Source organism: Equus asinus, chromosome 2, assembly GCF_041296235.1.
Source record: "Equus asinus isolate D_3611 breed Donkey chromosome 2, EquAss-T2T_v2, whole genome shotgun sequence".
Classification (NCBI taxonomy): domain Eukaryota; kingdom Metazoa; phylum Chordata; class Mammalia; order Perissodactyla; family Equidae; genus Equus; species Equus asinus.
Window position 1 is genome coordinate 62,918,887 of NC_091791.1, and position 26,265 is coordinate 62,945,151.

The window sequence follows — 26,265 nt, forward strand, 5'->3', positions numbered from 1 at the left end:
GCTCACATAGAACATTTACTTATCTAAAATGAGGTGTTAAAATAAATGAGCAATTTGATATCTGGGCTGTGGGGCCGTTGCTGCTTCTTTTATTTCTTTGAAGGTTGCTATCATAATTTGTCTGTACATTAAAAGTAGAGATTTTTTTTTCATAGCATAGCACAAATTTCTTCTGTCCAAATGTAACTAATGTCAGGAATTCACATACCACACAATTAATGACACTAGCCTTGCTTCACTGACTTCTCTGTAGCCTAACCAGTTTGTATATTGTCCCTGGGTCATCTGAGGAAGCATAAATAGTATTGTGGTCTATGAATAGGCCAAGTCTAGCAGGTGCTATTTACACAGGCTATAGTATAAATAGTATCCTCTGAAGTTGTATGAGGTGATGTTCCTAAATTGAATTATCTCTCATCTTCTAGTCTCGGAAACAAAGATACTGATTCTTGTGTTGTTTGGTGGAAGAACTAGTAGTAGTTTAACGTAACTAGCAAAGTGTAAAGACTTGACACCTAAGGGCTTCTATTCATTCTGAGGGGGAGAATTATTTGGCAGTTGAGAAGACTAGTTGACATTTAGAACAATATTTTGGGGAGAGAAATGGAAGCACCAGATTCGGACTGTTAGTATGATCTGTTCTGAGAGAAATTAGAGGTAATTGACAGAGTATTGGATGACAGACACCAGCCTGTTTTGACATAAGGTCTTTATCTTTTTTTCTTTATAGAGTCATGCCATTCTTCTTAATCTCCTGATAGGCATGAGTTTGATCCTTAAACTATTCCTGCAACTTTTTAAAAATGTGATGCTGCAACTTCTGTTCATAAAGAATGATGAGGAGTACACCCAAGCTTTAAAAGCAATGTAAAATAGCGTACTTGAGAGGTTTTTTTAATAGGTAATTAACCGTACGTTTACAAATTTTAATCTACTTTTAAGTGCAAGAGAGATTGGCAAATGACTCAATAAAGAAAAGTATTATGTTTAATTGGATAAAATGGTTGTTTACTGGTGTTTATCGCTGTACTCCAAGTAGTCAAGTGATCTGTGAATCTAATTCAGTTTATTGGATGATAAATAGTACTCATAACTTTCATCAGTGTGTGTCAGGGCACCCATTGAAATTGACTCCATACTTTTGGGAACTTTAATTTTATTGTACAATGTAGAATGTTTAAAAAATCTTTTTCTTTCAGTATAAACCTATGACATTATCTTGAGGTATTATCATCCCTGTAAACCAGATTGTCCTAAATATCAGGGATATTTCAGCAATGCTTTCTTGCTGTAAGATTTCTTCTAATCCATAAAAAGAAAAAAGGAACCGCTGGTCCCCTCATATCTAATGCAGCTTTTCCTTTGATAACTTTGTAAACATTTGCCGTTGCCACCATCAACAACTCAAACAGAAATCTTATTGATGGAAAGTCCAAGATTAGAAGTAGTGGCATCACTATCTTCTCCTTAAGAACAGAGAACAGGGGCTGGCCCCGTGGCCGAGTGGTTAAGTTCGCGCGCTCCACTGCAGGCGGCCCAGTGTTTCGTTAGTTCGAATCCTGGGCGCGGACATGGCACTGCTCATCAGACCACGCTGAGGCAGTGTCCCACATGCCACAACTAGAAGAACCCACAACGAAGAATGCACAACTATGTACCGGGGGGCTTTGGGGAGAAAAAGGAAAAAATAAAATCTTTAAAAAAAAAAAAAAAAAAGAACAGAGAACAACTTTGTATATGCATAGCTATTTTGAAAATCTTTACTGTTACACTCAGAAGGAAATACATGATTTTAAGAAGGGGTGCATTTAGAATACTAATAATGTCCTTTATCCTACTACTGCAGTGATTAGAACTAAACCGCAAAAAAATTAGGAAGGCTGTTGATGTTTGGTCACTCAGTTTTTTCCGTAACCATAATGCCTTGGTCCAAATTATCTAATAAATGCCTCTTCCTCTTGTTCTAGACCTAAGAGCCTGTGGTCTTTTTATAAGGAAGGATCACAACATATAGATGTTAGTCGGACTTATATGATACTCCTCATGAGATGAACTCTAACCATGTCACTAGGATCCATTTGATTGCCCTGATTTGATCTGATCCAAGTGTTAACTCTAAGACCCAATATCAGAGCCTCTGTCTGTAAATAGGATCTAAACCTAGGATCATTGAGTCATAAAAGTGTCTTCATTTCTAAATGATGGAAAATAACTTGTTTGAAGGCGCCAGTCAAATCATACTTTCATTATTTCTGCAGGATCTCTTCAGCACAGTTCTAACTGGAAGTTTTTAGCACAAGTTGTGCAAGGTTGAATTTATTCACTATTGAAATAGCTCATAACCATCTGGTTTTCACTTGTGTGGTTTCCTTTCATACAAACATTTAGAAACCTAGAGTAAATCCTAAAAATGCTAAAAGACAGGGTCATTGACAGCTAGAACCTTTAGTTTACTTGGTTTGCTTAACTAACCTAGAGAAGTGTATTATAGTTATGTACCACTTATTCAAGATCATTCAGAAAATATATAGTGAGTTCATACTGTACTACATGAAACAGAGACCAGTCTTAAGGAACTTGAAGTCTGGTAGGAGTAAAAATGTTTATTAAGCACCTACTAGGTACTAGGTACAGAACTAAGCTGGAAATAAGATTAAGTCATGATTCCTACCCACAAGGAAGGAATCATAGTTTGGTAAAAGAAAGAAAGCTTGTGAATAAGTAATTATAAACATGATAAGTACTTTCTTAGAGGTATGTGAAGGCTATAAGTAAGTGATCGCATCAAAGAGGAAGTAATCTGTTCTGCTTCTGAGCAGAACCCAGGAAGACAAGCCTTATCTGAGATTTGTAACTAATAGTGAAAGACAATCTGAGCAGTAAACTTAGTATGTACACAGGAGTAAAAGCATGACACATTTGAAAATTTATGAGTTTGTCAAAAGAGCAATCGCAGGTCAGGGAATGGCAAAAGATGAGATTTGAACAGTGACTGAATTCATGTCCTACAGTTAAGACTTTAGAGAACCATTGACAGGTTTTTAATAGGAGAATAACATGATCAGATTTGTGTTTATGAAAAAATCACTGTTTGTTCATTCAACAAATGTTTACTGAGCACCTATAATACACCAAGCATAGTTCTGGGTGCTAGGGATCTTCAGACAAATTGCCTTTTCTGCAGCCCCTCTTACATAGGTGACCAAATTTTGTGCCACGAGCCCTAGCTCCTTCTCTGGGCACTGATTGAATCAGGGATAGGAACCTCACCAAAGTTAGACAATCCATAGATGGCGAGTCACCTATGAGCTAATAAGCCAGCAAAGGAAACCAGTTCTTATAGTTATGAGAATGGAGCTAATATGTAGAAAGAAGCAGAGAAAGAACAGGTTGAAATGAACTGCTTTATATAAGATTAAAGTGATATGCTTCATTTAGTGAGCCTATTAAAGATAACAGAAACCTCTTAAAGTAAAAATAAATAAATATATACCAAACAAAGGGGAAACAAGGTTTTAAAGCAGTAATTCCATTTATCATTGTTTTCTTCACGACTTTTCTATAGAAAACTATTTTCATATTCAAAGCAAACACTCATTTATTCTCTTATTTGTCTCCATTTAGCCCTGAAGACTTTAACTGGCGCTTACTTGAAACATTTGTATAAAATTAGAAGAAAACGTGAACAAACTAAGAGGCTTTACAGCAAACAGTGATACTCAGTCAAGTAGTGCACAAGGTCAAAACCATACCTTCAGAAGCAACACTTTTAAATGAGACTTGAATTCCCTATACCCAAAAGTCTCATTTTAAGATTAATAATATTCATGTACATTTATTCATTAAATGCTTACTACTTACCAACTTTTGCTCTAAGTGCTTTATATGTATCAACTGCTTTAATGCTCACAAAAATCCTATGAAATAATTACTATCATTGTCCCCATTTTACACATGAGAAAGTTGAGGCATAGAGAGTTTAACTTGGTTACAAGCTTAGTAAATGGGAATTTACTAGTAACTGGGAATGGGAACCCAAGCAGGCTAGTTCATATTCTTAACCACAAAGTAATACTGCCTCTGTTCTCTATGGAATATTTATGTGCTTAATTTAGTCAAATTTAGTTATTGGTACAGAGCTTAGAAAGGGAGTTTAAATGTCAATTACCTGCTGTATACTGCTTAATCAAAATTTGGGACTTTTCCATGATCATCTTTTTTCAGAAAAATGGTAGCAACATTGCTCAAATAACAACTTTGAAATCACATTTTAATTCTTCTCTCTCATTCTTTTTCTCTCAAAGTCTTGCTTTACTGCAGGACCCTAGGCAGTTGACAACCTCTGGGAGCCTTAATGTCAGCTCAATAATACCTACCTCATGGGATTGCCATGAGAATACATGAGATAAAGTAAATATAAAGCACTTGGTGCAGTACCTGACACAGTAAGCTTTTGACTGTCACTTTTTTTACTCAAAAACTACAGTGCATCCCATTGCCTGATATATCAAATCCAAACGTTTGTCTGGCTTTCAAAGTATTGCTGGAAATGGCTGGACCTCCCCCCTTCTCCCATCTAGCATTATTTCTTGCCTTATCTGACATACAAACTTTCTTCTTTCTCTGTGCCTCCTTGGACATATACACCTTTCTTTTCCTCTTGTTTTCACTATACACATCTTTAAGACCTACCTTAAGTTCACTTTTCTCCATGAAACCATCTCCAGGTAATTAATCTCACCTTGTTCCTTTTCTTCTATAAATTCCTGTTGCAGTTATAATAAGTATTATTTGTGTGATACTTCACAATTTCTTTCACATATGCTAGATTTGCCTTTCCATCTAGATTCTAAGTTTTTGGAGAAGACAGATCATATCTTAATATTTCTCCTGTATCTCCCACGAAGGATCTAGCAGAGTATGAAGAGCTCATGGTGAGTGTTCAACAAATACTTGTTACCTGATGAAGAAAATAAACTCCTAAGAGCTTGTAATAAAACCTTGTAAAGTTGTATAGGGCTTTGTATTTGACAGGGTGCTTTCATAACATTGTTAATACTTAATCCATATAATAGTCACAGAAAATAGCTAGAGCAAGTATTATCCTCATTTTCTAAGTAATAAATCTGAGTTTAAGTTACATTGCACAAGGTCTCTTGGTAAGTAGTATCGTTGACTCCACTTCCCCCCTTGCCGTTCCATCCATTCTTCATGAGGCTGCCTGACCTTTTTAAATCAAAGATAGGATTGTGTCACTCCCCTGTTTAAAACCTTCCAATGGGTTCCCATTTTACTTAGAATGGAATTCTACCTACCAACTACCACCACCACCAAACACACCCACACTCACACACACACACAGACATACACACTTGGTCTCCCTACACTCACTATACTCTAGTTACAGTGGCCTTCTTAACCTTAAAGAGGCTTAGCTCACCAAACTTGTTGCTAGCCCAAGGCCACTGCACTTAATATTCCACCTCTATATCTTTACATAGCTGGCTCCTTCTTGCTATTGAAATCTCAATTCAAACATCACCTCCTTGGTGAGGAAGTAACACCCCCCGTCTAAATTAACTTTCCTTCAAGTCATACTTCATCACATCGATCTGTTTTATTTTCTTTGTGGCATTTATTATTATTTCAAATTATCTTGTTCATTTTTTTCTTACTTATATATTGTTTATCCTCACTAGAACGTAGGTCCCATGAGAGCAGGGGGCTTTGTTTGTCCCATTCACATCTGTATTCCAAGTTTCTAATAGAGTGCCTGACACACAATAAGCTCTTAATAAGTATTTGTTGAATGAAGTAGCTGAGCCAAAACCAGACTAAAACCAAGGGTCTTTTAAGTCCTAATCCAGTGTACTTCCCACCATTCATCCTGCCTCTCATGAAAGCGCTTATACCTTTGGAACTACAATAAGAATTGATGTTTAGAATAATGGCATTAACATGTGCTGTAGGATTCTCTATTATCAAAGAAAAATTTGATTCAATTCAATAAACTAAAGTAGAGATGTCATGGTATATTATTATATTATATTAATACATTTAGAAAGATTTCCAACTGGAAAGACTTTCTGCTTTTTCTTTAGTTAACCAGAAAATTAAATTAACCCAGAACTCTTTATTCCCCAAAAGTCCTTGTTAATTAGGATTGTTGTATAAATCTCTATTATTAGCAGAATTTGTCATCTATTTCATTACCCTGTTTTATTAGGGCAATCTAAGCAGCGTGTCTTTGCTCATATCCTGGTATGTGTATCCTAGTGAAAAAAAAGCATTTTCTGGATCCTCATTTTTTTCCTATTTTTCATGCCATTTGTATAACAACATAGTTTCCTTGTGTCTGTTCCCTATATAAAATAGGAATGATGTTATTGACTTGGCTACTAGGTAAAAGAATTAAATTTAGGGTCTATTTAAAATAAAAGCATTAGTGCTTTGCAACATTGTTTGTGATAGCCGAAAACTGAAAACAACCTGAAAGTCCGTCAATAAAGGACTACTTAAATAAGTTATAGTATATTCATACAATGGACTATTATGTAGCAATGAAAAATAATGAGGACATTCTCTGTTTACCAATATAGAAAGATCTCCAAGTGAAAAAACATGGTTCAGAGCAGCCTGCATAGTATACATTTTTTGTTTTTTTTTTAAAAAGAGAAAAATGTGTTTTGTTTGTATTTGCATAGAGAAATTCTGGAAGTATATACCGGAAAGCAATAACAGTGATAACCAGATTGGAAAGTAGCAGGATTAGAAACTGGATGAATGGGAGATAAGATGTGAGAGGGAGTTTTTATATAGCATACCTTTTTATATATTTATACTTTTGAACTATATGTATACATTACCTATTTAAAAGTTAAATGAAAAAAAACAAGCATAACTAAAAGCAATATGTGATTCTGGACTGGATCCTGTTCTGAATAAAAAAATTGCTTTAAAAGACGTTAGGACAATTAACAAAATTGGAGTATGGAACATAGATTACATAAAATGACAATATTAAGTTTTTTAATTCGTCAACTATACCATGGTTACCTAAAAGAATATCCTTGTTCTTAGGAAATACACACTGAGTTATTAAGGAGTAAGGGTATAGTATATGCTCAAATGGCTTGAAAGAATACAATAACAATATGTATGTATATATGGGAGGAATGATAAAGAAGTTGTGGCAAAATGTTAAAAACTGGTAAATCTGGATAAACATTATATGAGGGTTCTCTATCTTTTTCTTCAAACTTTTCTGTTAGTTTAAAATTATCTCTAAATAAAAGGTTAATAAAAACAAGCAAACAAAACATTATTACTCTGGAAATTACCTAATTATAAAGAATGGCCAGCGTGCAGGAGCCTCTTTTAAGAATCCTACGAGTTCTGGTTTTTACATAGTCACTTTTCACTTTCTGGTGAAGTTTTGGCCATCACTTTTTTGTCTTTTCCATGCCTGGTGATACTCAGTCAGAGGCAGTGGCAGAAGTGGTGACTGCAGTCTACCTTGAGGTTGAAAACACCTGCCTACCTGCCTCTCATCCTGCCATGTATCTTTGTCAATTATATCTTCTCTACAATTTAGAGGTGACAGCAATAAAACAGTGACAAAACAGCATTTTAAAATACCTCGAACAAAATTTCTAAGGGTATTAATTATCATTAATATCATTAGAGGTTGTATGTATACAGTGCTAAAATATATAGTTAATTTAGTAGTGATAAGGCTACAGAAACATTTAAATCTAGTTGTTTAACATTGAGTGACTGCATTTTTTATTATTATTTTTCTCTTAGGTATTATGACACTTTTATGAACTAACCATCTCTACTCTAATTGACTTAGCATGATAGCTGTGTGAAGATGTTTTGATTCTGGGCAAACTGGCCTCTTAAGCAATTAGGTAGTGAGGCTTATGTCATAGTAAAGTGAAGAGTAAATTATTTGTTTGTATAAATTGTCCAGAGAATGTTTGAATTTCATTATTTTGTATTTTAAGCAAGCTAAATTGCATTGTTCTGAATGAAAGCCCTGAGAGTCTTATCTAATAAATGACACCATATAAATCTGGTATCAACTGAATTGTTAGTGTTCGTTTCCTGTCTGCTTGAGGAAGCTCATGGTTTTGTGGTTTTATAGAAATCTGGAAAGTAGGAATAATAATTATTCCCAATCCTTTTTCTTCTCACTTTACAAAAAGTTTGGGAAGAATTGAGAACCGATGGCTCTGACTTTTCTAAAGCCCTTAAGTAGAAGTATTTTATCAAAACTAACTGTCATTTTTCTATAACTAAGGCAGAAAGCTGCTTTTGCTGCTTGTTCCCACCGCTACTCCAGGCATATTTCACACCTAAGGTAACTAGGTCCCGATGAGAGTCATTTGAGTGTCTTGGGCCTCATTGACTGAATAATGCCCATCCTATAAATGTGTCTGGAGATTTAGTAAGGTACTTCATATGTTCATACAATAAATGGTCTAGAAGGCTATGGAATAAGTCATGCTAGTGAATACTGTTTTAGTTCTGTGGGGTTTTTTTAAACATCTCTGTAAACCAGCTTAGATCATCACATTTCAAAAAATCAGAATATACCAAAAATATAACTGGACTTAAATATTATTGAACATTGTTTAATCCTGTTTCGTTGATTTAGAACACATTTCAGGATCTTGCAAATTTTCAGGGTCATTATATTGAAAGTAGTTCTCATAATAGAACTCTATAGATACAGAAGATAATAGAAACTAGACTGTGCCTGTACTGATTTATGACAGCTCTCTTACATTTTGACATTCTTGTATATATATTTGTATTAATAAGTACAAAAGGAAAATAATTGTACTGTATATTTCAGAAAATTGAACTTCATATGACACTGAAGGATAAAGCATCTCAAGAATCTACATATATATCCAGAAAAAAGTGCAGTAAAACTGCATTCATTTAGAATTTTCAGTAATTTACACCAAGAAGTCATAATTCTTAAGAACAAAGTTCAAAATAATCTCTTCCATTGTGAATTATGTTTTATTCATAAATAAAGATTTATCCAACCAAAAATCAGTAACTTTTTCAAACAAAGAACTCAAAGAATTATATCTAATTGTGGCTTACTTACCTTTATAGGTAATTATTTTTAAATCTGTAATCCAGTAATTAATTCTTATATTAATTCGTACATTACCTAAAATGTTTTATAGACACGTTATGTTATTATGTAATGTAACCCTATTATAAATGGTAATGGTGTCATTAACTTAGTTCATTTTACCTATTTAGTGCCTGTTTGTTCTTAGTTTATACTTGTTAATTCCCTTTATAGTGTGACTTGTACTTGGAAGTAATAAAATCAGATTTCTTTATAAATATTTATGGTACAGACCTTTCCCTAAATCACACTGTAACCCTTTCCTAATTATTACTAGTGAAGTCTGCTTACATCTTTTTTTTTCTTTTTCTTTTTCTTTTTCTTTTTCTTGCCTATATAGCAGTATGTACTGCATACTCCCTGGAAGATTTAATCCTGGATTTTTATGTCTTAACTTCCAGTTAATCAAAATCTTGTTAACTGCCATGTAGGTCCTGGTGTTACAAAGTATGGAAAGTTAGTTGCTTAAAGAGTTTAAATAGATGCTTCTGGTATGGAGTCTTCTTAGCACCTACAGTCATATAGTCAAAAGGGACCACTAAGTAAATTGGGTTCTCTTCTTGAATATCAATCTTTCCAGGAGGGTCTTTTTTAAATTATTGTATCTATGCTTATCTCTCATTGAAAGTATCCCTTAGTAGCAGGTAGCATAAGGCAGACAGGACATACTTTTTGAAATTCTTAAGTTCTTTACTGAGACCTTAAGGTTCTCAAGATCTCCTTTTCCCTCCCTCTTGATCTTAGATGAGATTGAAGTTTACAAGTCTTCAGCCACACGAGTCCCCATAAGGGATGAAAATTTGTGATTTCAGAAGTTCCAGCCCCCAATAAAAAGCACTATCCAATCTTTTGCACATATCCTCTAGGCCAGATTTCATCACAAATAACTCCATTCTATTGTCATGTGCCAACTTTAAAGTACTGTATTAAGTTACTCTGTAGTCAAAACAACCAAGCCCTGGTCCAGACTGCCGTAAGACAAGAGCCCACTGCACTGTCCGTTTTGTTCTTCCCATGCATTCAGTGGTAGCTTTCCCTTTTGCTAGTTGACAAATAGTTGAAAGGAAATAGTGAGTCTTTTGTAAAAAGTAGCCAGATTAGATTATTTATAATATGCAACTAAAATCAGTAATCCTTGACACTGGCATGAAGTATTGTAACAGAATAATAGTTACATTTTATTGCAATTTTCTGTAGAGAAACACCCCAGGCTCATTATTTATAATTTTTAAATTTACGGCTCTTTAACTATCCAGGATTTCACTGGCAGGAATGCAGTCAGGCTTGAAGCTTTATTAGAGATCCATGATCCAGTCTTTACAAACACTTCCTTTAACTTGTAGTTTCTGTTTAAGTATTTATACTGTCCAGAAAGGTACTGCTACTACTTACAGTCGTTCCCAAAAAATGTGAACTGCCTAGATGTAACACTAACTAAACATGTACAGGATCTGCAGACTAAAAATTACCAAAAAAGCATTGCTTACAGATGACTTTGCACTTTGGTTTCCTTGTACAGAATATGGAGCTCATGCTCTCTCTCTCTTTGAGTGATCAATGATGAAGAACCTTCAGACTTTACTGGGTGAGTTTGTGTATATTGAGCATTACAAAGCGAAGTCAGCCTGCCTTTCTCTGGCTCTAATTGCAGGAAGTGAAGTCATGGCTTTTCCTGTCTTGGATCAAAACCAGAAAGAAATTGTTGATACCAATGGAGCTGGAGATGCATTTGTTGGAGGTACAGACTTGTTTATTTCATACTGACTTTTAAGTTAAACATTGCCTTTAACCCTTGTCTCTACCCATAGCCAAGATTTTTGAATTTAATAACTTTTAATTTCTTCTTTTAGATAATTAATTCCTAATATTCTTTCCATATGCTACTGTCATTGTAAGTTTTATGAGACTATTTTACTACAGGAAAAATATGTACTTTTGGCTTAAAGATAATTTACTATTATGATATATGCCAGTCATTTTCACAAGATTTATTGTGTCTGTCAGAATATTGCATAAACAAGCTGCATCAAATACAGTATATAGCATATTCAAAGCCCTTCAGGCTTAAATGTTAACAAATTGTTGTTCTTTAAAACAAGTTGTGGTGAATATTAAACAGTATGCTAATAACGAAGAATGATGTCTTTGCATTTATATTATTTGGTTAAAACATCTTTTTAACACAATAGTTAGAAGTTTATTGTACTAGGAAGGGTTAAATTTTGGTCTGGTTCAGTCTTGGTAAGAACTGGAACAATTTATAAGGACTAAATCATTTTTGGAATGAGTACTCAAAAAATGACATCAAGACAGTTGGAAGATTCTTGGCTTGATGACTTAGATGGATCTAAAATCTGATTCAAAGGTTCTTTTGATACATCTAAACTCATTCTAGTTAGTGGGGTAGTTAAGCTATGTTATAGTCTCTAGAAAGCTTTAGATTCCTGAATGATAACCCAGAAGAGTCTCCTGATTTCCGTTTATTTCTTATAACATCAAGCAAGACAAGGAAAAAAATGCAAATAGAGCTGACCATTGTCCTCCTTTCTTTGGAAGATAATTTGAGTCATGGGAAACCTATTCAAGATCGCCTGATGGTTTTAACTTAGTCTTGTTTAAAATATATATATTCTTCTATTTTAGTAGTCTTTTTCACTGACGTTTTTCATATTTCCTTCTTTGAAACTATTCATGCCTAGTCTTAAATGAGCTATTAAACATTATACTGGCAGCATGCCCCATGCCCTATTCTTTGGAAAGAGTACATACCACAGATACCATTCTATTTGACTGTCATGCTTGCATCTTTTATTTCTTTGCTCTGAAAGTCTTCATGATCGATTAAATTCTAGTATTTTGCAGCTATTTTTTGTATTCCATACTGCATCAGAGCTATAAATCCATTTAGGCTAAAAATATCTTATCCAGAATTGGGCCAAATTCCATAATACCTCAAGGAAACACTGTTAATTTCTTGGTTAGAAATTGATTAAACAGGAGTCTTAGTACAGAAACTTTTAACATGTACCCTGTGTTTACATTATTTAAGTACTTTAAAATATTTCTAAGTAAGTATTCTATTTCTTTGACATTTAGTAGGGCACATCGTGAGGCCATCCTAGATATGATGGTGATCTGATTAGCCACTACCTCTGACCCTAGAGTAACAGATTCCCTTAGAGACACCTAACTACCTGTAATCTTCCTTCCAGTACTAAGTAGGAATATACAGACTTTTTGAGGGAGAGAGGAGCTATTCATAGGATACTAGGAACAGCTAGCTACCTATTTGTGTTGAGGTTAGGGTGATAAATGAGCTACCTCCTCAAAGCACTTGGGCTCTTTGTTACAGGGTTTTTAGCCTCTCTTTTATATCACTCTACTTACATAGCTTCATTATATACTTATTGTTGGGGTACAGTGAGGCAAGTAAAAAGGAAAGAATGTGGAACTGCGATCTGCAAACTTTTTTGTAAAGGGTCAGATAGTAAATATTTTAGGCTTTGCAAGCCATATACAGCCTGTTTTGCATAGTTCTTGTTTTGTTTGTTTTTTTGTTTTATTTTTGGTTTTTTAGAACACTCTAAAAATGTAAAAACCTTCTTAGTTCTCCAGCTGTCCAAAAGCAGCCACTGGGCTGGATTTGGCCCTCTGGCTATAGTTTGCCAACCCTTTGTGTAATACGTTGGCAGCTTCCTCACTTTACTCACTTTCATCATACCCTGGGTCCACATACTGGATTTCACTATACATATTGAAATCATATAGAGAAAGTGGAAGGCAAGCTGAAATTAGGCAGGACTTCACTGGTAATACCTCAATTAGGTTGCCGTTTTTCTCACTTTAACCCTGCTCTGATCAGTTCCTGGGATAATCAGGTCCTGAAAGACTGAGTCATGCAAGGAGATGAATACTCTAGTGTCATTTTAATAATGAAATACTTATGTTGGCATGTTCAACACATTCTGTCTATGTAAGTCAAGCTACATAGTAATAGCAATAGATAACATTTATATAGCACCTACTAGCTATCTTAAGCACTTTACATATATTAACTCATTTAATGTTTGTAAACTCTCCTTGAGGTAGCTTGTTTTTAACCCCATTTTACTGATGAGAAAACTGAGACATGAAGGTTTAGGTAACTTGCCCAAAGTCTCATAGCTAGAAAGTAGCAGAGCCAGGATTTGAACCCAGATAATCTGGTTCCAGAGTCAATGCTCTTACTCACTGCACTATGCTACCTGTCTAAACTTTTAGGGAAATCTCATCATTAGGACTGAGAACCACAGACCAGCCTTACTAACAAAAGCTGGTTTTGCCAAAAAGAATCTTCCTATTATCTAAATAGATGACATTACTTATTGAACAGGAGCTTTTGTTATCTGATAGGACTCTGAAGACTCTAGGGCAAGACTGTTGCAGAAAAGAAAGAGAAAGTGAAAGGGAGGAGAATTGAAGAACTGTAGTAACCAATGAGTTTGAACCAGAAGCTTCTGTGCTAAGCAGTAGAATGGATTGTACTACAGAGATACAGAAAGATCGTAAACTTGTTTGGTCAGCATGGAATCTGAATACAGGGAGTTATAGCACCAAGCTGATGCATTCATCTTAATAGAGATGATCTTGTTAGTTAGAAATATTCAAAAATTCATTAGTTAAAACCCCCTACTCTCATCTCTACACTAGGGAAGCCTTTCTGCTAGGACTGGAAATACTCCAGCTGTTGAAACATACTCGCCTACCTTGTACATGAATGGAGAGACAATGGCAACTTTTACATTTACCATGTAGTTTCTTTCTTTGCTTTATTGCCTGATTAAATGTCTCCTTTCTGATTGACACATTCTATCTTTAGATAGTTAATGTATTCTATTACTTTCAAGTTTAGCTGGCTTAAGACTATTTCTGTCTTTTGTGACTTTGCATAACTATATTCCAGTCCTAATTTCAAGTTCTTGGTAAAGCATTACTTCACCTACCATGTGCTAATCACAAATCCCGGTACCAGAGTACCATGTATTCTTACTAGCTGCACAAGAGATAAATGACTACATCATAGATTTTCGTGTATAATTTTTTTAAGATTGGCCCTGAGCTAACATCTGTTGCCAGTCTTCTTTTTTATTTTCTTTCTTGTTCTCCCCAAAGCCCCCCAGTACATAGTTGTATATTCTAGTTGTATGTCCTAGTTCTGCTATGTGGGACACCACCCTAGCATGGCTTGATGAGGAGTGCTAGGTCTGCACCCAGGATCCGAACCAGCGAAACCCCAGGCTGCCGAAGCGGAGCATGCAAACTTAACGGTTCAGCCACGGGGCAGGCCCCTCATGTATAATTTTTAAATGAGTACCTCAAATGTACATAAATTAAATTTGTGGTTCCATTTCAAGGGTTTAGTGAGTGGCAAATCTCTCTGGCATCTGCAAGCATACCTCCATGTTCTATTTGGATATCTTAAGCTCTTCGTAACATTTGCCCCTTATTTGTCATTAGCCAGCCCTGATGGAACTGCCCTATTCACATTCTCCCTCAAAAGCCCAACTGCTACGATTGTACCCTTGGCAATGGAGACAATTGTATAATCTCTAAGTATGATTTCCTAATTTCCCAGGTCAGAAGAAAATTTCTTCCTGTTGTCCTGCTGTGCTTTGTCACAGCAGGTCTGCCTTTTCATTTGGAACTCTCTTTGTCACTGCCTTAGTAACAAATGGAAAGATTGAGAACATTTTGTGACAGACACTGTCATTGTTCCCAGTGAAATCTCTTCCCCTATGTCTTCCCAGTAAATGAAACTGAGAAGAAAAATCATAACAAATAACATGAAAGGGCACCTAATCAATATGTTCCCAGTGGACTGTCAATACCAGCCTGTGTTAATCTAATGTGATTTAGTTGTATGTCTTATGGCAGCTGTAGGCATATGCACTGGACCTACAAATCATCTTTAGACTAAAAGTGAGTACATCTTTGACAGATTAAACCCAGGAACATATATATAAAAGACTAGAGACCTCACCCAAGGCCAGCATTTTTAGGATTAAAAAAGCTTTGTTAAATGTGGTTGGGTCCTCTGTAGCTTAGAACAGTTTATTTTGAATGATAGTAAAGTAGCTGTGCTACCTCTAATACTTACATTTTCAAATTTCTCATAAGAGCTTTAGCAGAGAAGATGTATTACCCTAAAAGATGTTACCTACAATATGCAAATAACTCGTAAAGCCACTTTGCAATCACAATGTAAATAATTATTCTATTTCCCAACTAATAAAAAGGAGCATTAATTTCACTTTCTAATTTATGTTCAGAAAGGAGTTTCAGTTAAAAAAAAAAAAAAAAGATTTAAGTTTCCAGAAGAGGGAGGCTACTTCTTTTTCATGTTGGACCTACGTGTACTTCTGAGAGCCACAGGGATTCTCTAAATTACCTTCGTATTTTCTATTCTCACCTTGTTTGTCTGTTCCCACACATTTGTAGCTTCCTCTCCCATTCTCCTTAATTGCTGTTTTCCAACATATAGGTCACACAATGTTATTTGAGTTCATGACTAGTTGGTAGTCAATATGAAGTCAAAACAAGACAAACTTTTACTAACTAGACTGCATAGAAATTGAAAGAAAAAAGTTTACATCTGAACACTTTTCAGCAGGGGGAAACCATTACTTTGTCACATCTGAATAGTCTAAGCTAGCCAAATTGAAGTGGGAATTTCCTGCCAGATGTTAGTTCTTTGAGCAATCTGTGAACATCTAAAGAAGGTATGTGCTAGAGCTATAGCCACTGTGGAGGCTTGCTCCTAATAGATAGCAGACATTTCTTGTACTACCACTGGTCAGAAGATTGTGCAGCCTGTCTGAAGCTAACACTGTTTGCTCTTGTTAAATGCATAAATGTGGAAGGCGTAGTTTGGAAGGTACAACATCATGACTCACAGGTATTATGTCAAGAGTGAACACTGCATTGAAATGACCTCTCAAATGTAGATGATGAAAGTTTTGTTTCATTAATTAAAAAAAGGTGAGTCTGAGCCACCAAAGGTATTCCAGATAACTTGAATAAGATGATTTAATAAAGTCAGTGAAGATCAAAATAAGCCTCTAAATGTGAATGAAAATAAAGAATCTGAAATGGCAGGGAAAATACCATGTATTTACATCATCTTCCTGTTCCAGATGCACTTGGGAATTAGGAAGTAAAAATTTCATTCATAAGAGTTGTGCACAAAAAGTAGATATGCTTTATCTAGTTGAAACAGGAAACATTTTTAAGGGGGAAAAAAAGACTTTCCACATGATTTCACTGTTTTTGTCATCCTCTGTAAGGGAAAATATTGACATTTACCAGACTGTTTGCTTGAGCTTTCTGATCTCCTGCAGTTTATTTTTATAACAACCTTATTGATGGGCCTCTTACCCAGCTCTCTAGGTTTAACTGAGTTGAGTCGATTTGTTACCACAGCTTCAAGTAGCTGTTACAGAACAAGCAGACATCCTAATAAAGCTGTAAACGTGTTTACTCAAACAGAGTATTGATTTTACTTGGAGAGGCAGAAGCCGATGCTTAGCACAGTGTCAGGGTGGATGGATTTCACTGCAGTTTTTCATTGTCATCTGTCATGGTTGTAAAACACTAAGTAAAGTCATCAGAAGATAATTAGAAGTACCAGAAATTTAGCATCTAAAAGCAATTAACTGCTTGGGAGTTTTGTAGCTTAATTAGCTTTTATTAAAAATTTCCTCTAGTAGTAACAGTCCAGCATTTTTAATGGTGCTTTCAGGTACAGCGAGTCTTCAAGGCTGTAACCTGTTAAATATATGAATTTAGTGGCTAAGGGTTTTTCAGACTTTTTCTCACTCTAGAAATTAGGCTAACACCAGAACACAATGTAAAGAGAGAGTGATCTATACTCATACCAGCAGAAGTACATGATTTTTCTGAAAAACCAGTTTTAAAGAAGTAGTAAAGCAATTATAAAATATTTACACACGTCTTTGTAGAAAAAATATCTAGTTAGCATCTTTATTAAACTTAAATGTTTTTGTAGCACAACATGACCTAGACACATAAAACTGTCAGTGCCACCTAGTTTCTAAATACCTTCTTTAGTTAAAGAAGAATCTAAAATATTCTAGCTTGCTGTAAGTTAGTCATCATCTTAAAGATAAAAGTTGATGCACTTCTGTGCAAAAGACAGGGGTAAGACTAAGGAGTCGCTGACCTTCTACAGAAACTGAATTAGCTATTGAATTCGATGAAAGCTGTTCATATAGACACTCTACCTGCCCTCTTGCAAATGACTAGAAAAAGATCACAGTTGAAAACACTCACTCACCTAGGATGATGCACACAAAACTGAAAGTTTCTTAAAAATAAGTTTGGCTGTTATATTCAAAATGTCTTCTCCCCATATCTATAATCATTTGCTCAGTACCTTACAGTACACTTTACGTGCCTTCTTGCACTACTGCCCCAGCCTGCCTAAATGACTAATAAAAATGATGACATCTGAGGGATAACCAATTCTAAAGCCTAGGAGTAACAGACTCTGTCACAAAGGACAGTGAAAGATGTTGGGGAAGGTTTCTTTGCCTTTGAAATGCTATGTAGTTATAAGCCAAGTTCTACCCTGAGTTAAGTCTTTAAGCCATGAAATAGCAGGTTATAAAATTTTGTTATATAAGAGGGCATCACCAGATCTCTTTCTTTGAATTTTTTAGAAGGTAGAGGAGGAAAATTATTTTTCACAATTGTATTTAGATCTTAATTCTATAGTAAAGTATTCGAAGTCAGGCAGAGGAAAAAGAAAGGATATGGATTTATGATTATAATACATCATCCTATTTTTTATATGTGCATTTCAAAATCCCCACAATACAGTAGTTTACTTTGTTCTATTCAACTTTCTTAAGAATGACAACTATGTGAGGGAGCTTGTTGGCATTGAGGGTGGGGCAAGATATAGTAGAGAATCATACTTTGGCTTTAAGACACTTTTCATCTGACTCCTTTGTTCAAATGGAATAGAAACCCATTTCTTCTAGATCAGGATAAGGAATTTATTTTAAGCAAGCACACAAGCATTAAGGGAGGCATTTTAACATGGTGGTTAAGACAATGGGTCAAAAGATGTAAGTTTGAGTTCTGGTACTGCTGTTAACTAGTTGTAGGACTATGGACAAGTTACTTAATGTCTCTAAGCCTCAGTTTCCTCATCTATAAAATGAGGATAATGAGTACCTACCTCATTTGGGTTATTACAACAGTTAAATGAAATAATGTTTATAAAGCTCAGTACCTGACACAGGTAAGGATTCATTAAGTGTTACCTGTTATAAAAAGAATCTCAAACAAGAGCCAAAACTGGACAAGTTTTCACTGAGAGTAGAGCCAGATGGCGATTCTAGATTCGAATCAGTTCTAGAGACCCCCAACAGCAGATATTCATGGACCTTCGTTCCAGTGCTTACACATTAATGTTACTCAGCTGCATTGCGTGTCTGCTTCTTCCTGCCTCACAGTCAGCTTCCTGATCTTTCTTTGCTTTCCATTCTGGCTCCTGAAAGAGAATGTTAGGTTAGTTCAATTCACTTTTTGTGCCATTCATAAGTAGGACACTGGAAGAACCATAAGTTGTTTGCTCTTGGGTCAAATGCCCTACCCTTGGTCTAATTAGCAGGAATGGTTGATTTACACACACAGAACATATCAACTTATCCCCTCAGCAACGCTGGAGGTGAGGCGACTCTTCTTAAAAGGGTAATAAATGGGTGGGCTCTATAAATGTGTATGTTTGCATTCCTGTCTATACCATTTTTCCCATGCTTATGGTTCTGAAAATGTTCCCTACAACATGCTCCATGTATCACACGATATGTGGAACATCAAACATCCTATATCTCAGGCTAGAAACCTAGGAGTCATTCTTGATGCCTTTCTTTTCCTCTGTCCAAACCTTCAGTGAGTTCTTTTGACTCAATTTTAGGGCTATATCTCATATCATCTTATCTCAAAGCCTTCTACTTTTCTGCCATAACTTTAGCTCAAGCCAGCCTGTTTTCTACTTTACTACAGTAACTTCCTAATTGATCTCCATACATTCACTCTTTCTTTCACTCCATTCCATTTTCTACACGGTAGCCAAAATAATCATTTTAGGAAAAAATTGAATTATTTCACTCCCAGGCTTACAACCCTTCAGTTGCTTGTAGTTGTACCTAGACTAAATATCTGAACTCCTGTAGTGGCTTCAAAGTATCTATATCATCTGCTATCCCTGCATCTGTATTTAATGCTATACTCACCTTTGCTTGCATGCTCTGGCTATACTGGTCTTTTTTCAGGCCTTAGACACCTTGCATGTGAAATTCCCTTTGCCTAGGATGGTCTTCCTCTACTCTTGCCACAGATATCTCTGTCTCCTCCTCAGTCTCAACTTAAAGGTCACCTCTTCTCTAATCATCCTATCTGACATGTGTCCCTTCACTATTCTCTACTGCTGTACACAGTCCTTTTCCTTAATAGCACTGAACATTCTCTGGAATTGTCTTATTTACTTATTTATTATCTTAATTACTAATGTATTACTTTTGTTTTTTTTTAGCTCCACCATTAAAATATAAGCCTCAAGAGAGCAGAGACTTGTATGTGTCTTATTCACTGATGTATCCCCGCGACCCAACACAGTGCCTGGCACAGAGTACATACTCAGTAAATATTAGTTGTATGAATCAATGAATCGATCAATTACATGCACAGCTACAAACAGACTTAACTCCCTACCATCAAATAAAAAACATTCTGGTCAGTATATGTAAGAATTTGGTTATTGAGGGAGGGAGGGAGTGAGTCAGAAAATAGCAAGATAGGCCATACTTTAGTGTCAGGTCACCTTGATTTAAGATTAACCCATGCTGGCATGTATATGTGACTAATTTAGTGGCAGAGAGACTGCTCACAGCTACCTTTTCCTTACTGTCACTTAGAATAGAGGTAAATATGGATAGAACACATGTGTTAGGAAAGGAGGCAGTATCTAACATCAGTTGTCCTAAGTACCTACAGTACAAATGTGAAAACTAATTCTTAAGATCATAATCCTGAACATTAGTTCCTACTGTAATAGGCACTGGCATACAGGTCAGAGGCTCCAGTCAAGATTTCACAGAATGTATTGAAGTATCCAGTAGATCTATAAATTTGGTTTGCCAAAATGCCCAGTGGAGTGGCCAGTGCACCAAATAACAGCACCCTTGTCTTGTCCTACCTAGGGTCTTTACTGCTGTTCCCTCACTTACAGGTGAGAGTGGGAAAAACGTAGCTGCTCCACAGAGAAGGCAATGAGAATCTCTGGTGAAGGGTGCTTGACATGAATTGAAACTAGGGCATATCCCATGTTTCATTTTCCACCTGGTTTCCTAAGCTTTAAGCCACAGAATTGGTTTCAACTTTTTAACTTTTGTCAGCACCCACATCACATCACTAAATCTGTTTATTCTCCTTCCTGTCCTGATTATCTGTCACCTACAACAGTGGTTCTCAAACTTAAGTATGCATCAGAATCACCTGGAGAACTTGTTAAAAGACAAATTGCTGGAACCTATCCTCAGAGCTTCTCATTTGGTACTCATCTGGGGTGTGGCTTAGGCAATGCTAAAGTATGGGACCATACTTCAAGAACCACTCATAGAATATTGCAGTAGATCCTATTTGATCTCTCTACCAATAATCTCTTTCCTAGTAAGTTCATACTCCATACTTCTGCCAGGATTATTTTTAAAGCATTTACATGGCTTTCTCTCCTAAAGCTGTAAAATCCTCAAGGACAAACACTAGGTTTTATCCATCTTTGAATCCTTTGATGTCTAGCACAGTACCTAGTGATGGTAGCATTCAATAACTTTGTTGATTGAATAAATCGAAGTATGTTTGATAGCACTCTGAGTTTTTACTTTCTTTTCATTTGCTTCTTATAACAAAAATCAAGTATAGGAGTGGTAGTGGCATGAGTCTTGTAAATTGAAGATTCAGACTAGTCAAAGTTTTAATTTATATCTTATTCTCTTTCCTAAAACAGCTATTAGTAATAAAAATATACCCTTAAAAACATACAGCCTTTCATATGCCCATGTGGCAGCATATATCTGGTAACTATTGGCATAGAAGGTATAGCAGGCCAGTCTAAGAGAGCTCATAAATCATCACTAACGTATACATATCTAGGAAAGATGGAAAGTAAACAAGAATCGAAAAATCAAATTGACCCAGGCATAACTGAGAGCAAATTTTTTTATAGGGAGGAGGAAGGAGAATATAGAGTGCAGCACCATTGGTTGCTGTAAAATATTATATCAGGTTTGCTTTAATTACATGGTAATGTCTCTGAGAACAAAGGTAATTACATGATAACTTATGTTACTACTCCCACATTATCTCTTAATAACTATGTAATTAACTTGTCACTATTATACAATGTGTAGCTTGATATTACTCATGTATGAAAGACATTGATAACTTAAATGAGCTGGGGTGGGGCAAGGGATAGAGACAGTAGGGACATCATAGTATTATAGCAATCAGGAATGCAAATGACTCATTAGATCATTGACCCAGTCCTTAAGGATATGAGCCAAAGCTGTGGAGAATACCAACGGAGTCTGGGGTGAATCATGTATCTTCCGGAAAACAACAAACACACAATAAAGTAAATAAGTCCACCAAGCAGTGGAATAGATAAGTGCGTTTGGGATATAATGCATATACTTTTAACAGTTCATTTTGTTTAGTGAGGTTTTTCTTTTTAAGTAAATATTAAGAATTTAAAACTATGGAAAAACCTTTCTTTCACCCATATCATTTTACCAACATCTTGAGTTTGTATGTGTGGCCAGGGTGATGAGGATGTGCAGCACCAGGAACTCTCTCATTCATTGCTAATGTGAATGCAAAATGGAACAGCCACTTTGGAACACAGTTTGGCAGTTTGTTACAAAACACAGTCCTACCATATAATCCAGCAGTCGTGCTTCTTAGTTGTACAAATGAGTTGAAAACTTAGATCCACATAAAAACCTGCACACAAAGTTTACAGCAGCTTTATTTATAATTGACAAAACTTGGAAGCAACAAAGATGTCCTTCAGTAGGCAACTGGATAAACAAACTGTGGTGCATCCAGACAATGGAATATTATTCAGCCATAAAAAGCAATGAGCTATCAAGCCATGAAAAGATGCAGAGGAAACTTAATACGTAGTGCTAAAGGAAAGAAGCCAATCTGAAAAGACTACATACTGGATGATTCCAACTGTATGACATTCTGGAAAAGGCAAAACTATGGAGACAGTAAAAACATCAGTAGTTGTCAAGGACCAGGGTAGGGAGTAAAGAGGGATGAATAGGTGGAGTACAGGGGTTTTTTAGGGCAGTGAAACTCTTCTGTATCATATTGTAATGATAGATAACAGATCATTATACATTTTTCAAATCCTATAGAAGTAACAACACAAAGAGGGAACCCTAATGTAAATCATGGACCTTAGTTGTTAACAATGAATTAATATTGGCTCATCAATTATAACAAATGTAGCAAACTAATAAAAGATGTTAGTGAGGGGCAAACTGAGGGATGGGAGAATGAGAGGGTATATGGAAACTCTGTACTTTCTACTCAATTTTTCTTAAACCTAAAACTGCTCCAAAAAATAGAGTCTATTAATTTTTTAAAATAGAAGTCAAAGTGGAAAAACCTGCCTTCTGTCCATCTCATTTTACCAGTATCTTCAGTTTGTGTGTCTGTCCTACGTTTCCCAACTTTATCAATTACAGTGTCCTAAGGTGTTAAGGCTTAGACCTGTGTCCTATGGCCAGTGCCCTCACAGTTTTTACCAAAAAGCTTACTTTCACTGCTATCACATTATATACAGTGATCCTTTCTCCTTAATTCTGTTAGGAATTCTCCCAGCAATCCCTGCTAGGGAAGCATTTGTCCTTGAATTTCTATTTAAAAGAGGCAGACTGATTTACTTGGCATATGGCTTCTATAGATGAAGACTTTATTTGGGGAAGAAAGACTGTGCTAAGGTTCCCTCAGAAACTTTCTAAGATTGCTATGTTTCCCTAAGCCTAAGGGTACAGAAAGTAGTGAAGATCTTTATGTCCTTGATGAATCTTCTAAGAGTGACCAGTTTCATTCTACTTAGACTTATACAGATTTACTTTAAAGAAAGCTCTGTTCGCAAGTGGCTACAATTATTAATGAACTCTAAAAGCATGAATGGAAAACTGTTAAAACATCACTGAGCTGAAATTCTTGAAAGAGTTGTTCTTAACCATTTTTCTAAATAGTTAAATGTTCCTATATTATTCTTTAAAATAATGTTTATTGGCTTTTTTCTGATTATAAAAGTAATATTGCTTCTTATAGAACATTTAGGAGATAAGAAAAGCAGACAGAAAATAAAAATCGTCTCTAAAATCTGGAAATTATAAGGTTGTCTTTTTAGACACACAGAGGTTTTGCTTTTTTACTATTTTGAACAAACATGTTTCTGAAATGTATTGCATGGATCTGACGATAGACTAAAAATGGAAGGAAGCACATGTAGGAGTTTAATAAAGTCAGGATTTAAAATCAGTGGATTCAAGAGCACTCTTTAATATCTTTGCAACTCTTTGTAAATCTGAAATTATTTGAAAATAAGATATTTAAAAACGATAGGAACAGGATGGATTTTTTAAGGTATGGTAGTAGAACAAAAGTAAAACTCTTTGGGAAAAAATGAAGGTTGATCACTATCAATCGTCATACTCAGATAATTTCCAGATGAAGTAAAAAGTTAAATGACTGGGAATGTTTCCTACAAATCAATAAAAGAAGAGAAATACCCTAATGGAAACAACAGGTAAAAGTTGTTATCAGGCAGTTCATGAAAAGAAGAAATACAAATGGCCAGTAGTGGCTTAGAGACCTCTTCCAGTTCCTAGAAGTGGAATTGCTAAGCTAAAGGCTTTGTGTACTTATAATTTTGATTTGTTGTTAGTGCCATCAAGTCAATTCTGACTCCTGGACACCTGTGTACAGCAGAGTGGAACTCTACCTACTCTTTTTGTGCCATCCTCTCACCTTCCAGCACCACATCAGACAATGCTTTGCTGCTATTCACAGGGTTTTAATGGACAGTTTTTTCAGAAGTGGGTGGCCGGGTCATTCTTCCTAGTCTGTCTTAGTCTAGAAACTCCAGTGAAACTTGGTCACCCATACAACTGACAGACAGGTGTTGTGGTTCACCGACCAGGAAACAAACCTGGGCCACAGCAGTGAGAGTACCAAATCTTGACCACTAGACCACCAAAGCTGGCTATAATTTTGATATATATTGCCAAAGTGCCCTTCAAAAGTACTAATTTACACTCCAGCATATAAAGAATGTCCACTTCTTGATAATACAGTGTATTAAATATTTTTGTCTTTGCTAATCTCTTAAGTGAAAAATGATTTCACATTGTTATCATTAAGTGAAAAAAGCAGGCTACAAGACAATATCTAAGAAGTGTCAAATAAAATTAGAAAAGCAAGAGGAGAAATTACAATGGGTGCCACAGAAATACAAATGATTACAAGAGAATTCTACAAAAAGCTATACGCCAACAAATTGAATAACCTAGAAGAAATGGATAGATTCTTAGAATCATAAAACCTCCCAAAACTGAATCAAGAAGAAATAGAGAGTCTAAATAGACCAGTCACTAGTAAAGAGATTGAAATAGTACTCAAAAACCTCCCAAAAAACAAAAGTCCAGGACCAGACTGCTTCTCAGGTGAATTCTACCAAACATTCAAGGATTTCATAGCTATCCTTCTCAAACTCTTCCAATACATTAAGGAGGAAGGGATGCTTCCTAGTTCATTTTACAAGGCCAACATTAACCTGATACCAAAACCAGACAAGGACAACACCAAAAAGGAAAATTACAGGCCAATATTGCTGATGAATATAGATACAAGAATTCTCAACAAAATATTAGCGAATACAGTAAACAATACATTAAAAGGATCATACACCACAGTCAAGTGGGATTTATTCCAGGGATGCAAGGGTGATTCAGCATCTGCACATCAATCAACGTGATATACTACATTAACAGCATTAAGAATAAAAATCACATGATCATCTCAGTAGATGCAGAGAAAGCATTTGACAAGATTCAGCATCCATTTATGATAAAAACTCTCAATAAAACATGTATAGAAGGAAATTACCTTAACATAATAAAGGCCATATATGACAAACCCACAGCTAACATCATACTCAGTGAAAAACTGAAAGCTATCCTTCTAAGAACAGGAACAAGATACCAGTCTTATTCGACATAGTATTGGAAGTCCTAGCCAGAGGGATTAGGCAAGAAAAACAAATAAAAGAGATCCAAACTGGAAAGGAAGAAGTAAAACTCACTATTTGCAGATGACATGATTCTGTATATAGAAAACCGTAAATAATCCACCAAAAAACTATTAGAAATAATTAACAAATACAGTACACTTATAGAGTACAAAATCAACATACAAAAATCAATTGTGTTTCTACACACTAACAGTGAACTGGCAGAAAGAGAAATCAAGAATATAATCCCATTTGTAGCTGCAATAAAAAGAATAAAATACCTAGTAATAAATTTAACCTGTACACGGAAAACTATTAAGACGTTCTTGAAAGAAATCAAACAAGATACAAAGAAATGGAAACATTTTGTGCTCATGGATTGGAAGAATTAGCATAGTTAAAATGTTTATTTTACTTAAAGCAGTCTACAGATTCAGTGCAATCCCTATCACAATCCTAATCATATTTTTCACAGAAGTAGTACAAAGAATCCTAAAATTTATATGGAACAACAGAAGACTCCGAATAGCCAAAGCAATCCTGTGAAAAAAGAACAAAGCTGAAGATATCACACTCCTTGTTTTCAAAATATGTTACAAAGCTATATTAATCAAAACAACATGTTACTGGCACAAAAACAGACACATAGATAAATGGAACAGAATTGAGAGTCCAGAAATAAACTGACACATTTATGGACAGCTAATTTTCAAAAAAGGAACCAAGA

At 35.4% G+C, this 26,265-nt stretch overlaps 1 protein-coding gene across 2 annotated transcripts in view; it reads left to right on the forward strand.

Moving 5' to 3' along the window:
• The window catches only part of ADK (adenosine kinase), a 528,114-nt gene that overhangs the window by 488,821 nt on the left and 13,028 nt on the right, over positions 1 to 26,265 (forward strand). For both annotated transcript variants that reach the window (XM_014860631.3, XM_014860632.3), the window contains exon 10: positions 10,809 to 10,895. In XM_014860631.3, the coding sequence (XP_014716117.1) occupies positions 10,809 to 10,895 (87 nt within the window). The remainder of the gene's footprint in view (positions 1 to 10,808; positions 10,896 to 26,265) is intronic.